Below are 17,702 nucleotides of genomic sequence, written 5' to 3'. Positions count from 1 at the left end.
TGTTGTATATATGTACTGAGCTTTGTTCTGGAGCTGTATATATGTACTGAGCTTTGTTCTGGTGCTGTATATATGTACTGAGCTTTGTTCTGGTGCTGTATACGTGTACTGAGCTTTGTTTTGGTGCTGTATAGATATACTGAGCTTGGTTCTGGTGGTGTATATGTTTAACTCCTTAACGCCGAAGGACGGATATATCCGTCCTCTGCAGCTGCTAGTTCGCGCAGGAGGACGGATATATCCGTCCTGTGATGGCGCGGGTACTGAGACTGTACCCACGCGATCAGCGGCAGGCGCACGGCTGTTATACACAGCCTGGCTCCTGCTGCAACTGCCGGAATCGAAGCGCGCGCCGATTCCGGCAGTTTAACCCATTAAATGCCGCTGTCAATAGTGACAGCGGCATTTAATGTGTTTGACAGAGGGGGGAGCTCCCTCTGTCACCCGATCGGCGCCCCCGCAAACAAATCGCGGGTCGCCGTCGGGTTTCCATGACAGCCGGGGGTCTAACAAAGACCCCCAGGTCTGCCTTCAGCATCTGCCTGTTAGGCGATGCCGGAGGCATGACCTAACAGGTTGCCTGTCAGTTTTACACTGACAGGCAATAATGCTTTGGTATACTAAGTATACCAAAGCATTATATATGCGATCGGCACATCGCATAGCGAAGTCCCCTGGTGGGACTAAAAAAAAAAATGTAAAACAGTTAAATAAAGTTTGTGAAAAAAAAATAAAAATAATTACAGTCAAAGTCAAATAAAACTACTTTTTTGGCCCAAAAAGTGGTTTTATTTAGTAAAACGGTCAAAACAAATCACACATACACATATATGGTATCCCCGCGTTCGTAACAACTTGACCAATAAAATGAACATATTAATTAAACCGCCGGATGAACGGCGTCCAAAGAAAACGCAAAAAACAACGTCAAAATTCTCTCTTTTCTTCCATTCCCCCCATAAAAAATAAAATAAAAGTTAATCTATAAGTCCTATGTACCCCAAAATAGTACTAATAAAAACTACACATTGGCCCGCAAAAATCAAGCCCACATACGGCCACATCGACGGAAAAATAAAAACGTTACGCCTCTTGGAATGCGGCGATGCAAAAACAAGTAATTTTTTTCTAAAAGGGTTTTTATTGTGCAAACGTAGGAAAACATATAAAACCTTTACAGATTTGGTATCCCTGTAATCGTGCCGACCCACAGAATAAAGTTAACATGTTATTTACGCTGCATAGTAAACGGCGTAAACTTATAACGTGAAAATCAATGCTGGAATAGCTGCTTATTTTCAATTCTCTCCTAAAATAAAGTTAATAAAAGTTAATCAATATGTTATAAGCATCTAAAAATGGTACAATTACAAAATACAACTCGTCCCGCAAAAAACAAGCCCTTATACGGCTATATAGACGGAATAAAAAAAGAGTTACGACTCTTGGAATGCGACCGTGAAAAAACAAAAAATAATCCTTGGTCATTAACGTGCAAAATGGCCCGGTCATTAAGGGGTTAAGGAGCTTGGTCCTGGTGATGTATGAATTTTGTTCTGGTGATGTATATATGTACTGAGCTTTGTTCTGGTACTGTATACATGACTTGACAATATTTTCAAACATTCCCCTGTATGTGTTTTTCAGATGCAGCAAAATCTATAAAATCAACTTTTAAAACGGCGCACGCTTTATGCTAATTACTCTATAAAGTTTCATGGGGCAGTGCCGCTATCCTGAAGACTCAAAGTCTTGCCTCCAAACCCACCATTCCACGCTTGATTGACATCCCCCTGGCTGTTCTACATCACTACCAGTCTCCTCCAACTTTCTCGGATGTGCTATTGCATAGGCACGCACCGTGCACCGAGGTGTTTTCTGACAAGGCAACCGCGCATATGAAAGAGTTGGAGGAGGCTGGTATTGATGTAGAACCGCCAGGGGGATGTTAATTAAGATCAGGGGGCGCCATTTACATTTTCGTCTTAGGTAGCAGAAAAGCTAGAATCGGCCCTGCAAACAAATGTGGCGCAGCTTCATGGTAAGTGTTATATGTCACCTCAGTGCTGGATTCTCAGTTACGCTGCTCATTACTGCTGTATGATATTTTCCATGCTGCTGAAGCTATATATATATTTAATAGATAGAGATAGGAGAGCAGGATTCTCTTCTATGTGTGCAGTGTATAGAAGACATGATAGCAGTTAGTCTCCGCCCACTAGCTCAGAGATAACTGAGAAATAGAGATAATGCCTGGAAAAGAGAAAACTGCTAAGTCATGCAGAATGCAAGTCATATACTGTAATTCTAAGAAATAGTCTTATTCCTCATGTACACACATATGACAGCTTATTCTGAAAGTCTCCTGGAAAGTTAGGTACGCTTTAAGAAAGGTTTAGACATCTACCTTAGGAAACACTACACAGGGTTACTGGTATTAGGCCTTCATTACACATACTCTAGATTTATTTCTGTGATTTTAAACGGCATGAAAAAACTCATGTAAAAATGGCAGCCTGGTTAAAATGTAAAATGTGTGTGTTTTTTTTTTTTAAATGGTGTTATTGGTGGTTTTATTATCTTGGGTGCCCTCACATGTTTTCCGTGGCGTTTATACTGGCGTTTTTTGGGGGAAAAAAACGCTGCGGACATTGGCTGGAAGTTAAAGAGGCTCTGTCACCAGATTGTGCAACCCCTATCTGCTATTGCAGCAGATAGGCACTGCAATGTAGATTACAGTAACGTTTTTATTTTTAAAAAACGAGCATTTTTGGCCAAGTTATGACCATTTTCGTATTTATGCAAATGAGGCTTGCAAAAGTACAACTGGGCGTGTTGAAAAGTAAAAGTACAACTGGGCGTGTATTATGTGCGTACATCGGGGCGTGTTTACTACTTTTACTAGCTGGGCTTTCTGAAGAGAAGTATCATCCACTTCTCTTCACAACGCCCAGCTTCTGGCAGTGCAGATCTGTGACGTCACTCACAGGTCCTGCATCGTGTCGGCACCAGAGGCTACAGTTGATTCTGCAGCAGCATCAGCGTTTGCAGGTAAGTAGCTACATCGACTTACCTGCAAACGCCGATGCTGCTGCAGAATCATCTGTAGCCTCTGGTGCCGACACGATGCAGGACCTGTGAGTGACGTCACAGATCTGCACTGCCAGAAGCTGGGCGTTGTGAAGAGAAGTGGATGATACTTCTATACACAACGCCCAGCTAGTAAAAGTAGTAAACACGCCCCGATGTACGCACATAATACACGCCCAGTTGTACTTTTACTTTAAACACGCCCAGTTGTACTTTTGCAAGCCTCATTTGCATAAATACGAAAATGGTCATAACTTGGCCAAAAATGCTCGTTTTTTAAAAATAAAAACGTTACTGTAATCTACATTGCAGCGCCGATCTGCTGCAATATCAGATAGGGGTTGCACAATGTGGTGACAGAGCCTCTTTAACATGCCTCAGGAGGCAGATACAGTTGAATACCGTGGTGTAGCAGGGAGTCGTCAGCTCCCTGCTCCACCCTTCACAATGTGACGTCTGCCGTGAGTGGTTTGGTGCAGGCTGGTGCCATTCAGTAACGTCATCACGCCTGTCTGCGCTGAGCTATACACAGCACAGATGAGAGTAGAAACTACAGAGGGTTCTCTTCCATTTGTTGTGGAAACGGGGCTAGATGGAGAATTATACTGTCTGTGAGGGGATCTACGGAGGCATTATACTGTGTGTGGGGAGCATTAAACTGTGTGGAGGGCACTATGGGGCCATTGTACTGTGTGGGTGGCAATATCGGGGCCTGACACTGTGTGGAGAAACTGTAGAGGCATCATACCATGTGAGGGCACTTTGGGGACGTGATACTGTGTGCAGGCACTATGGGGCCATAATACTGTGTGCAGCCTGCAGGTATTTTCTGCCTCCTATTAATTTCAATTGGAGGTCAGAAGCGGAAACCACTTGAAGACCATCAGCCCCCCACTCACAGTAAAATGACCATCAGCCCGCCACTCACAGTAAAATGACCATCAGCCCCCAACTAACAGTAAAATGGCCATCAGCCCACCACTCACAGATTCTCTCTGTTGGTAGCGCCACACAGCCCCTTGTAGGTAGCGCCAGATAGCCCCCTTGTAGGTAGCGCCACACAGCCCCCTTGTAGGTAGCGCCACACAGCCCCCTTGTAGGTAACGCCAGACAGCCCCCTCGTAGGTACCGCCACACAGCCCCCTCATAGGTAGCGCCACACAGCCCCCTTGTAGATAGCGCCACACAGCCCCCTGTAGAGAGCGCCACACAGCCCCCTGTATAGGGCGCCACACAGCCTCCTGGTAGGGAGCACCACACAGCCCCCTGGTAGGGATTGCCACACAGCCCACAGCCCCCTGGTTGGTAGTGCCACACAACCCCCTGGTTGGTAGTGCCACACAGCCCCCTGGTTGGTAGCGCCACACAGCCCCCTGGTTGGTAGTGCCACACAGCCCACAGCCCCCTGATTGGTAGTTCCACACAGCCCACAGCCCCCTTGTAGATAGCAAACCCCCCAACCTTCCTGTAGATAGCGCCACTGTAGCTCCCTGAAGGAGCGGATTCCCTGTGTGGCCGGGACGGGGATTCTGCTGCACCTGCAGGAGTTTCCATTGATGTCACTATACATATATGGATAGAGACATCAAGGAACGCTCCAGGAGCGGAATCCCCGGCCACACGGGGATTACGCTCCTTCATGGCTATGGCAGCTACAGCGGTAGCAACGGCACTAAATGAAGAAACGCCCGGGCAGGAAAGACGACTGCTGAGTCGTCGGGCCCGGGTGCTTCTGAAACAAGCAGGGGAAGGGAGCCAGTGCAGCGCCCCCTTCCATCTGCTGGAGGGATGCGCCCTGTGCGAAGGCGCAGCTTGCACACCCCTAAGGCCGGCCCTGTATGCAGGCACTATGGGGCCGTGATACTGTGTGCGGGCACTATGAAGGCAGGATACTGTGTGCAGGCACTATGGGGGCATAATACTGAGTGCAGGCACTATGGGGCATGATACTGTGTGTAGACACTATGGGGGCATTACATTGGGGGCATTACATTGAGTGGGATAACTGTGGGACTATGATATTGTGTGGGGGCACTATGAAAGCTAAATATTGTGTGGGGGCACTACTATGGCATGATACTGTGTGTACTGCGTGTACTCTAGGGCATGATACATTGTAGGGGCACAAAGACAACTAGGTGTGCATTAGACAGGGATTGGGTAGGGTTAGAGGCGTGGCTTAATGTTACAAAAAGTTTGCCCTTAATTTGCCCTTCTGTACGATCATTGAAAGTTGGGAGTTATGGCATCCTGATGTGCTGCTTAGATAAAGGAGACATAGGCGGCTGCCTCTTCTGCCCCTCATCCCAACCTTGAGTAGAAGCTGCTGATAGATTCCTATTCCTTTGTCTTCTAGAATCCTCATCTTGGCCTCAGTCTGTATGCGATTCATGAGGATCTGACCAGATGTTAAATAAACCACATGTTTATTAGGGGTTGTGCTTTATTTCCTAAACCACAGCAAGTCCTCCCTGGTATTCATGTCCTTCAACCTGGAAAATGCACGTCAGGGAGGCTGATATTGATAGGTGGTACTATTATGCCATTTTATATGGCACCAATGCTGGGGGGGGGGGGGGGGGGGAAATAAAATGTTTATAACAAAAACATATATTATTTTGCCATTTTTCCGGTGGCAGTGGTGCAGGTCTGTACCAGGACGTTCCCCTATATATGAATGGGTCCTGACAATGGACTAAAGGATTGATGTATTTTCTACACCCCAAAAGGAAAACATTAATATATGAAGTGTATATGTAAATACAAATAATGTGGGCGCTGAGGGCTGTCACCCTATTTTCTGACACCTTCATCCCATCCACCACAGCTGCTTGTAGGGGGAGTCTGCAGAGAGAGCAGGATCAGGGTGGGAAGGTGAGGGGAGGATGGGGAGGAGGAGGATGATACACAAGAGTAGGAGGAGGAGGGCTGGAGAACAGCAGAAGACAGTGACAGAGATAAGGAGACAAAGGGAAGAAGCAGAGGACCTGGAGGAGCACATAGGGCACACACTAGCTATAGGACACACCGCAGCACACGTCCATCACATGAGGTAACAGCCGCCGCTACACAGCACTGACATTACCGTTCTACGCGGCCATTCCGTATTCCGCTAGCAGACAGGTAAAGATGGTGCGGGGCTCCGTGTGTCTGGCCGCCTGCGGGCTGCTACTTCTCCTAGGCTGCTCTCCCTCTTCTTCCTCTGAGGCTCAGGGCAGGCGGCGGAGGCTGAGCAGAGAACCGGGCGGCATCTCGTTTGAGTATCACCGGTATCCGGAGCTGCGGGAGGCGCTGGTGGCGGTATGGCTGCAGTGTCCGTCCATCAGTAGGATCTACACGGTGGGACGGAGCTCCGAGGGCCGGGAGCTGCTGGTCATTGAGATGTCGGATAAGCCCGGAGAACATGAGCCCGGTAAGTGGATGACCATGATACACGGCAGGGTCTGCTGCGACATCATCTGTTACGTATAAACCAGATGTAGCAGAGCTGAGTGTGTAGGGTACCGTATATAGAGCTCAATGGTCATAGGTGCAATGCCATGTGATTTTAAAGTCATTTTTTTTTTAGAGTTATGAAAATAGTGTGATCTGTTAAATACAAAAAGTCACATCATTTGGGGGAAAAAAAACACTTAAAAAATAATGCTAAAGAAAAAAATGATATCTGAATGGACATGGAGAATTAGAAACGACTTATGACGTGCGACTGAGAGTTATCGCCATACAAAAACAATAAAGCCTCAAAGACAAATTCACAAATTTGGCTCTGCTACATCGGAACATGATTTGCTTACTCTGTGATGATGAGTATTCCCCTGCACTGTATGATGGCAGGTGCAGCCCGAGAAGTGCTATATAATCTACACTGGAGCATTATAGGATTAACAGCAGGTCGGATTTATCAGGAGGTAGAGGTGGAGTGACAGCTTAGGCCCCCCCGGCCGTCATATAACAGATATCACCACTACATCCAACCAGAAGACAAGGGACCAGGTTCACCACAGGTGGTTTATGGACAGGCTGCATTCTCTCCAGCCCCCTATACATACGTTATTTATTTATTTAATGGCAGCTTTAATTAAAATATTTTACTGTAAAAATTGTGAATCTGAGTGTTCCCCGAGTCAGGGTGCTCCCCTACTCCTGAAGTATTACCAGGCCCTGGTCTGAAGGTCCATCACTAGGCTGCTTCTTCGTTGCTCCACCGCAGGGTAGTGCGTCAAGAACCACCCCTGACTCCTACATAACATGACTAGCTCTGGAGGCCCAGCAGGGCTTTACATGATTCCTTCTGGTGCCTGGAAACCATCAACAAATTTCCTGTTGACAGATCTGTTATTTTTATTCTGTCTCTGTGGGTCTGCTTGTATCACTTACATCACTTACACGATAGCCTAACTTATTCCTAAATGTAGTTCTTGCTTATTGATATGTTAATGGGTCTATTTGGATATTAATGAGCATTATGTGTATAAACCCCATGATCTGGGAATTCACAGAAGCCATAATAAGATCTGGCAACAGCAGCAGCTAGCCTGCTTGTTTACAGTTTCCAGATAGCAATAGATTTTTCTGCATTGCACATAGTAACAAACTGAAAAGGCGTGTTGTATTTTTAAACATGTCTTGGGACCTGTTCACATCAGCGTTCGGTTCCGTTGATGGGTTCCGTCAGACCTTTCCGTTGGGGGAACCCTTCAACGGAAAGGCAAACAGAAACCATAGCTTTTCCATTAGCATTACCATTGATTTCAATGGTAATGCTTCCGTTGCTAATGGTTTCCGTTTGTCACCGTTCCGTAAGGTTTCCGTTATTTTGGTGGAATCCATAGCACAGTCGACTGCGCTATTGTTTCCGCAAAAAAACCTGAAACCTTACGGAATGGGAACAAATGGAAACAATCAGCAATGGAAGCATTACCATTGAAATCAATGGTAATGCTAATGGAAAGCTATGGTTTTGGTTTGCCTTTCTGTTGAAGGGTTCCCCCAACGGAAAGGTCTGACGGAACCCATCAACGGAACCGAACGCTGATGTGAACAGTCCCTAAGACATGCATGAGGAATACTCTCACTTCAAAAGAAAATAAATTCAGAATGAATTTTTCTCCAGAGGACGCAAATAACATGTGGTTAGAATTTTTCATCTTAAAGATCTCTGTAAAATAATAAAAGATTATGGCAATTATTTTTGCATGAAGATGAACATCAAACAATATTGGCTGAGCAGAGAGATGGTGCGGAGGCCTCTGTGTGATTTCCCACTGGTAGTGACCGCGGCTGTCATCCACAGAAGCTACACAATTGATGATTGGGTGTGCGGATATACAGCACGGTACACACACTGTAATGCGATATCTCTTGTATATCTATACCCGGTTATGTCAATTGTGGAGTCTTTTTCCAATTCTTTTCTATCTGCTACCACCCAATAGTCCATGCACCACTCTTATAACTGAAAACAAACACTGATTTACTGTATTCAAACGGATACAAACGTATAGCATTACATTTGCATACGTCATCCATTGAGATCAATGCTAAAAAAAAGTTACGTCGCATATACTTTTTTTTGATGTATAGAATAGCGTAGCAGACTCTGCTTTTCATTACTTTCAAAAAACAGTATTCAAACGTAAACCATGACAAACATGATATTTTGGTCTACGTTTGACCCGTTCTAGTCTATGTATACGCCGAGCAATACGTTTCCATACTTTTTTTAGTGTTTAAAAACGTATACCCCCGGCGGATAGCACAAACGTGATGTGAATGGGGCCTTATTTGGCTTTAAATTTTTTTATAAATCAATCAATCTTACAAAGATGTTACATTTACTATTTACCTAATAACATGCTCCGTTTTACCCCTCTCGAAGGAGGGAAGGGGTAGGGTGAGCGAGAGAGCAACAGAGAGGCATCATGGGAACTGTAGTTTTTAAGCCCAGACCAGTGAGAAGAGAACGCCCTATTAAAAGTAGCTGTCAGTGGAAGTAATGGCTCTTCAAGGCATCTGGAATTAACGGAAATAAAGCTGGAAAATCCATTTAATGGGGTTGTCTTATGAAAAACAACCATTGTGCATAAGCCCTATTGCATATGGACATCGTAGAGCGGGGTCTGAGAGCGGCTCACACTCAGGCAGTCCATCTATTACATAAATGGCCACCATGTAATACTACTGTACAATTCCCAGCCACTGTAGGGTAAATGCCTGGCTGGCATCCCCCGGGAAAATCAGGGCATTACCGCTGTTGCTCCTTTTTAAAAGGGGTTGTCTCAAAAAGACAAGAGGTCACACTCCATTTTCCAGAAGTACTATACATCGCCTCCCCAAAACACAAACATGCACAGTCCAAATAAAATAGATGTGTTATATACACACATAATGATTTTTTTTTTCTTTATCTCCATTAAAAATGAATGTGCAGCAGTGTCAGGTGGGATTTATACAGATCCCATTCCAGTCAAGCTGGGTACACAGGTAGCGGTAAAAAAAAAAAATTTTTGCCTGGAATTGTGTCAAAATCGCACAATGTCACAATTTTTCCAAAATGTGCAACAAAATGGTACGGATTTGCCACAGTTCCAGGGAAAAAAAAGAAGCTTTTTAACCGCAGCCTGTGAACCCAGATAAGAACACGAGCAAATGGATGAGGTGGAGAAAAAGAGAGACCCCTTGTGGGGAGGTGATGGGGTCAGCAGAAGACATGGAGGAGTGGCAAATGACCCTAGAGGATCACACTATTGGACAATACACAGGGGCAAATAAATGCAGGGGATAGGGGAACGGTGATAAATGAGGAGGAGGCAATGGAGGAAGGGGATTGATGGCATAGGGAAAGGACCACAGCCGTCCTGGCTATCTCCTTACCTCCAGCTTTTCCTTCCTGTGAGGACTCTGACCTGGCCACTGCCACACACTTGTCTCCCTCCTACTTTGTCCTCTGTCCTTTGCGGCCCTCGGGCGCTGCCCATAGAGCCTTATTGGCTCAATGGTGCCGGCACCTGACATCATTAGGAGCCGCCCGGCAGTGCTGCGCTAGCCTCTTATGAACCTCTTATGTATTTCTATTACCTCTTATACTGTGCCGCCATCAGCATCCTCCCACTCAAAATTAATTCCGCATTTATGTGTAACAATACGCAGGAGACTGATTTCAAAGCGTTTAGAATTTTTCTCAGGCATCAATGACACCTGTAGAGGCATTATTGCGACCTCTAAATGAGAGAAAATAGTACAGAATGGATACGAGCCATTCTTCCAATTAGATGATCCGTCTGTGGAGAGGTTCGCCTCCGCGCACCTCTTGCTGTCATTCCCATTTTTGAGGTTTCATGTGGCTAAAAAACATCAATTTGGCATTTATGTCCCTCCCACATGCCACAGTTTGGAGCTAGGTGCTTGAAAATGTTATCATTTGCAGATCTTAGGCTGCGTTCACATCTGCGTCTCTGTATGAAACGACGGAACACTTGCACAACGGAGACAAATGGAAACCATTGCCGGATCCGTCACCGTTGAAATCAATGGTGGGGGAAACGGAAACCTCTGGTTTCCGTTTATGTCAGTCAGGGCTCCGTGCCGACTGAAAACTTCAATGGAACGTTGGAACGGAGACTTGACGCAGATGTGAACGCAGCCTTAGCAACTCCTGCTGCTTCCTCGATTTGAATAATCTGACGGCTTGCCCTTCTTGGTGTTGCAATTTCAATGTGTAACTTTCTTTATCCGTGTATAAGAAGAGATATGTCTAGCAAAGGGAATTTATATTGATATATGGACGGTCAAAAGGAAAAAAAAAACTGTATTTAAAAAAAATAAACTAGACATACATTTTATTTGCTTTGACAGCTGTAACCGCAAGTTCCTTTTTCAGCAATATTTGCTCACCGGGTGAGAGATGATAGGTGTATAACAACGTCTCTGCTGTTCTGCTCTGAGAAGCTGTAGGACTGGGTTTGCTTTGCATTTGGGCACTACGTTTGTGTAATTCCTTTCATCATCTATGACTAATGTGTCCATAGACTTCTATTACCCAGACAGATGACAAAAAATTGTCCCCTAGATTGGTATGCCTTAATCTCAACTGTATTGAAAGCTCTGTTGACTACGTTTTTCAATAAAACGAAATAAAAAGAAAAAAAATGTATAAGGGTATGTTCACACGCACAGTTTTCAGACGTAATTCAGGCGTTTTACGGCTGTAATTACGCCTGAAAAAAACAGCTCCATTATGCCTACAAACATCTGCACATTACTTTCAATGGGTTTTACGATAATCTGTTCTCACGAAGTGTAATTTTACGCGTCGCTGTCAAAAGACAGCGCGTAAAAAGACGCCCGCGAAAAAGAAGTGTATGTCACTTCTTGGGACGTTTTTGGAGACGTTTTTCATTGACTCCATTGAAAAACAGTTCCAATAACGCCTGTAAAATACGCCGTGAAGAACGTGAGTTGTTAAAAAACGTCTGAAAATCAGGAACTGTTTTCAGGCGAAAACAGCTCCTTAATTTCAGACGTATTTTGCTACTGCGTGTGAACATACCCTGACAAATAGTTTTCAGTAATTGGCATACGTAGTATTCAACTGTGTAGACATACATCTGGGGCATATTTTGGGTGGCACTTTTTAAATGTTCCCGCCGAATGTAAGGCATTAATGTAATCCAACCTAAGAACTTTTGTGAGATTCTCCACGTGGCTATAAGATTGAATAATTGGCTCATATAAGTGTGCAGACCATAAACTGGTAATGGTCCATGCTCCACCCCCAGCTCCATGTATGCCAGCTGGTTACAAGGCCTGTAGATGCAGGTAGCGCTCCTTTAAATCTCCTTGTATATGTGTACCCAGCAGGGATGTTGGATGTACATGTTTGTATTTGTATTATATGCGTGTGTACTTGTGGTAATCTATGTGTGAATTGTGGTGTATGTATGTTTATGCTTGTGTATGAATGTGTGTTTCCATGTTGGTGCCCTTCATATTCGTGTTTGAATGTCTGTGTAGATACATGTAGGTGTGTGTTTATATGTGCACCTATATATGGTACATTTTATAGTATATATATCTGTGTGTATGTCTGTTATGCGTGTGAGTTAATTTGTGTTCTGTTGCCCACCAGTGGGGGGGGGGGGGGGCAATCCAAACTGTGGAGCTCCATGAAGACGTTCCTTTAATTCTTGTTCACAATCATACGACACATTATATACAGTCAATGGCGGATTATCATTGGGCATTTTGGGCGGCTGCCCGTGGGCCCGAGGCTCCCGGGGGCACATGGCTGCCCCAAGTACAATGAGTTTTTGCCACGAATCGCGACAAAACGGCATTGTGTATATCCAGTAAAGGACCTGCAGACATAAAGGTCACATGACCTTATGTCTGCAGTTCTTGTTACTGATTAGAGACCTGTTGGTCACATAACCGCAGCTCCTAGAACAGCAGCAAGAGAAAAGACAGTGGGATGAGCTGAAAGGTAAGTATAAGGGGCTCATGGATTTGTTTTAGGGGTCTGTGTTTAGGGGGGTCTGTGTTTAGATGGTCTGGGGTCTGTATTTAGGGGTCTGGTCTGGGGTCTGTATTTAGGAGGTCTGGGGTCTATATTTAGGGGGTCTGGTCTGAGGTCTGTATTGGTTTATGGGGTCTGTATTTAGGGGACCTTCTCTTGGGTCTGTATTAGTTATGGGGGTCAGGTCTGGGGTCTATTAGTTTATGGGGTCTGTATTTAGGGGTCTGGAGTCTGTATTAGTTTAGGGGGTCAGGTCTGGGGTCTGTATTTAGGGGTCTGGTCCGAGGTCTGCATTTAGGGTGCTTGTTCTGGGGTCTGTATTTATTTAGGGTGCTTATTCTGGGGTCTGTATTTATTTAGGGTGCTTGTTCTGGGGTCTGTATTTGTTTAGGGGGGTCTGGTGACTGCAATAGTTTTGAAGGTATGGGGTCTGTATGTATTCTAATTTATTAGTCTGAGTAAAAGGTGTTGTCCGGGCACATCGATAGGTTACCAGTATGAAAAAACGGTCCGTTCCCAGACAACCCCTTTAATGTATGGTTCCGGTCCTTGGTGTGTGAATTTTTGTGTTTTCTATAGAGGCTGGATATGGCTGCAGAAGCAAGGAGCAAAGATGTCTCATCAGGAGAAGTCGCCATACCAGTCTGTGTCAGATCTAGAAGAAAAGAGAACGACTCCCATCAGAGAAGACGTCACTTGTGAGTCACTGGATCTATAGAGGATCTGTCCCCTCTCCTGACATGTCTGTTGTAGGAAATCCTTGTATTCCACATAAGGTCTTTATGTATCGAGGACTAATAGACAAATGCGTGTTATCATTCCCATAGTCAAGAGGATGTGTCCCTACACAGTGTGATACAGTCAGTGATGGTTGGAGATTGTCAGTATGTAGGGACATAGCCCTTTGACAAGAGGAATCGTAACACCCATTTGTCAATGCTCTCACAGAAAGGTGGTGTTCACTATAGACACAGCAGAGCGGCGGTGGGGAAGGGGGGACCAAGTTTGTGGAACAGCCCCGGGCCTATGGTCTACTTAATCCGCCACTGTCGCAGTAATATGGGAAGTAATGTACGGCATGACTCAATAAAAGCTCAGTCACAACAGTTTTCTACAGTATAGCAGATGCAGCTCAGTCAGTGTCTGAGGTTTCCACATGGGAACGACTTGTGTCAGAGAAACACATTCTATTTTTACTGTGTCCTATGAAAGCCTATTTGTCCTAATTGAGGTAATCTTCATGTGCTCTGTGCAGCTTAATGATGTTATACAGTGAGTTACTGCCTAGACTTCATCTTATTCCATTAGAGCAAATGCCATGTTGTAGAAAATAGACATCATCCGTGTACCTAAAAACATGATACTACATTATAACAAGATAAAGGAACACCTTGGTAAATTGGAGGCCTTCACTGCAGAAATCATGAATGATCAGAAAAGCCTCTCCCAAGGCCACAAGTTAAATTCAAGATACTTTAAAGAGGCCAAGAACAAAGTCCATGTAATAAAAGAGAGAAAAGCACAATTGGGCAAGTGTCAAAGGAACTTGTTATAGATTGGCTAATAAGGTTTCTTGGATTAGGATATTTTTTTATTACATTTGTTAATGTAAAGGCCCTTTGTACACTGGCCGATTTTGGCCTGTGCAGCGAGCGCCAATTAACAAGACAGCTCATTGATCGGCACTCGTTTGCTCCTGTCACATGGAGCTATGCATCGTTACTCTGATCGCTCGTCCACATACGTTATTAACATGTCGGCAACGCGTCTCCTTGTTTACACAGGGAGATGTGCTGCCGACAACGATAATATTTTACTTTTTTTTAGAAAAGTACGATAAGCAGATGAAGGAGCGTTTGCCCAGTTAATGACATCCTCAGGATACGTCATAAATGTCAGATAGATGTGGGTCCCACCTTCGGGACGCGCACCTATCTCTAGAACGGGGCCTCATAAACCCCGTTCTGCCGCTCTTTGTTCCCGCTGAAGGGTGTGATTTCCGACCATGTTAGATGAAAACAGCGTAGCTCACTGAGCTACACTGTTCAGTAAGTTCCATAGAAGTGAATGGCAGTTATGGAAACAGCGTAGCTCGCATGCTACACTTGTTTCCGTAACTGCCATTCACTACTATGGGACTTCGCTGTTTTCATATGACATGGTCGGCAATTACACGCTTCAGTGGGAACACAGCGGTAGAACAGGGTTTAGGGTGCCCCGTTCTAGAGATAGGTGGGACCCGCATCTATCTGACATTTTTTTACATATCCTGTGGATATGTCATAAATATCCCTGACGGGAAAACCCCTTTATGTGCCCGCCTTACGATCGTAGCGCCAGGTGAATTAAACATCGTTTTCTCGGTCACACAAATTGCAAATACAAAGGTGTGTTTATAATGTCCTCCCCTACATTGCTCTGTCATCTTTTCTTTGATGTGTCTGGCAGAAGCTTGCGTCCCTCTCCCTATTGATCTAAGCATGTACGACTGGTCAATCCGAGTGTGCATGTTTATGGGGGAGTTGGCTGAATGAGCGGTGACAGCTACCTTGTGTCTGGTGGGCACTGTCACAGCTGCTCATAATGCAGTTTTCTCATATTTTTTAAAGTACAATACCTCCAAACCAGAGCTTCACTGGTTAACTTTGGCATTTGTCCATATGAATTTGTATGTGAATCTAAAAATAAAAATCATAAATACTTAACAAGACTAGGCTTCGTTCACATCTGCGCTAGGGTCCATTTCCATCAGAACGGGACCCTGACTGACACAAACGGAAACCAAAGATTTACGTTTCCATCACCATTGATTTCAATGGTGACGGATCCGGTGCCAATGGTTTCCGTTTGTCTCAGTAGTGCAAGGGTTCCGTAGTTTTGACGGAATCAATAGCATAGTTGACCGGATCCGTCGCCATTGAAGTCAATGGTGATGGAAACGTAAATCTTTGGTTTCCGTTTGTGTCAGTCAGGGTGCCGTTCCGACGGAAAGTTCAGACGGAACGGGACCCTAGCGCAGATGTGAACGAAGCCTAGTCTTGTTAAGTATTTATGATTTTTATTTTTAAATGTGACCGAAGCCGAAGAGATGTTAGTTTAAATATAGCACAAATAGGACTCTAGAAAATAACCACTGATCGATCACATCTCCATGCTGCTGAGAATTGATAGCGATTACATGGCGTGCATGTGCCCAAAGGCAGCAAAGTACAAATCTAGATGTAACCTGAAATATTCTTTGTTGTACCGAATGAATAACAATAAGCAAAATGTGACCTGACAATATTTTAGATATATACAATAACTGTAACAAGTCAGATTATTTTGTGTCTTATCAGATACCTTTGTATCCTCTCCATATAAACACACACATTCAAATGAATTCTGTTTTACTGAAAAGCTTGACGCTCCATGATCAATTTGCCTGGCATTGTTATTCCCTTTGGCTATTACAATATCTAATAAAAAGTGATACAGTAGCGGCATATACGCCAGTTAAAAACGCCATATTAGTGATTGTAATTACACTTATCAATGTTGCGGCCCAATATGAGCTAATCTCCGCACCCTGGGCTCTATAGTCCTGAGGCTATCAGTTACCTGGGTATGTGAAGGTACTAGGCCTCTTGTACTGAGGCCATCTCCTCTACATGCCATCCCATCATCCATGCAGACCATGATTGAGGACTGGATACAGAGACCGTGGGAGGCATACATAGCCCATACAGGGCTGCAACCTCACCGAGGATTGTTAGGGTATGTTCACACGCAAACGTACAATACGTCTGAAATTACGGAGCAGTTTTAAGGCGAAAGCAGCTCCTGAATTTCAGACGTTTTTGCATGTGCAGTCGTTTTTCGCGGCGTCTATTACGGACATAATTGGAGCTGGTTTTCAATGGAGTCAATGAAAAACAGCTCCAATTACGTCCCAAGAAGTGACATGCACTTCTTTGAGGCGGCAGTCTTTTTACGTGCCGTCTTTTGACAGCGGCGCGTAAAAAAAAAGCCCGTGTGCACAGAACACTGTAAAACCCATTGAATTCAATAGGCAGATGTTTGTCAACGCCTGAATTACGTCCATAAATAGGGCGTGTGAACATATCCTAACAAGCATCTCACGGTGTCTGATTTGCGTCTGCAAAAAAAAAGGACAGTTTTTCATGCATATAAATGTCTGTGTTGCATCAGTGTATTTTCCGTGTGTCATCCGTTTTTCTTGTCCGGTTTTCTTCTCTGCAAGCACTTTCTGGTTTCACTTTTCTGTTTTTTTACATACATTTCTTTAGCAACTGATACGTGAGAAGCGAATAGCACACGGATGTCATCTGTGTACTGTCTGTTTATTTACGCACCAATAGGACATACTGAGTTTCTCGCAATAGACACACGCTCCGTAAAACGAAAATAATGTGTGAATAGCCACATTGACTTGTATGGGTTATTGTGCTGCCCCGGGTTAAAACGAACAGCACATTGATGAGAAAACACGTCCGTGTGAATAAGGCCTTATAAGTTCTCAAATCACTTTTTTTTTATTATTAGAGGCTGAAGTGACAGTAAGGCCTCGTGCACACGGCTGTGGCTGTAATTGCGGGCACGGCCGGCCACAGGCAGCCGCCCGCATTTTCGGCCCGTGCTCCCATACATAGTATAGGAGCATGGTCCGTAAAAAGCGAAATATAGGACGGCTTATCTTTTGCGGTACACTTCTACAGCCCGGACACCTTCCTGTAAATAAACAGGAAGGTGTCCGTGGACAATAGAAGTGAATGGGTCCGAAATTGCAGTCCGCAATTACGGACAATTTTGACGGTCGTGTTCATGGGGCCTAAGCCAGCTCAACAGGCCTCCTTGTTTTTTCCCCCCTAAATACTTTTTATCTGAATTCTGTGACAACGTAGGACCACATTTAGAGTCCTGTCCCATAGTTTATCAATTTTTTTATTATTTCATTGAATTTGTTTTTTTTCAACTATCCCTTTCCTTTTTAGGCTGGGTTCACACGTGGCGGAATTTCACTTAAATTCCGCTGCGGACACTCCTCAGCGTTAATCCGCAGCGGAGCCGTTTGTCCATTGACTTACACTTTAATTTA

General features: G+C 44.5%; 1 protein-coding gene across 1 annotated transcript in view; it reads left to right on the top strand.

The window, feature by feature from the left end:
• Nucleotides 1-5,988: 5,988 nt before the first annotated feature.
• CPE (carboxypeptidase E) overlaps nt 5,989-17,702 on the top strand; it is an 82,379-nt gene continuing 70,665 nt past the window's right edge. The window contains exon 1 of the mRNA XM_075860270.1: nt 5,989-6,502. Within this exon, the coding sequence (XP_075716385.1) occupies nt 6,220-6,502 (283 nt within the window). The 5' untranslated portion in view covers nt 5,989-6,219. The remainder of the gene's footprint in view (nt 6,503-17,702) is intronic.

The sequence above is a fragment of the Rhinoderma darwinii genome, chromosome 1, assembly GCF_050947455.1.
Source record: "Rhinoderma darwinii isolate aRhiDar2 chromosome 1, aRhiDar2.hap1, whole genome shotgun sequence".
Lineage (NCBI taxonomy): Eukaryota > Metazoa > Chordata > Amphibia > Anura > Rhinodermatidae > Rhinoderma > Rhinoderma darwinii.
The sequence above is the reverse complement of the archived record's forward strand: the minus strand, read 5'-3'. Positions and strand labels throughout refer to the sequence as shown.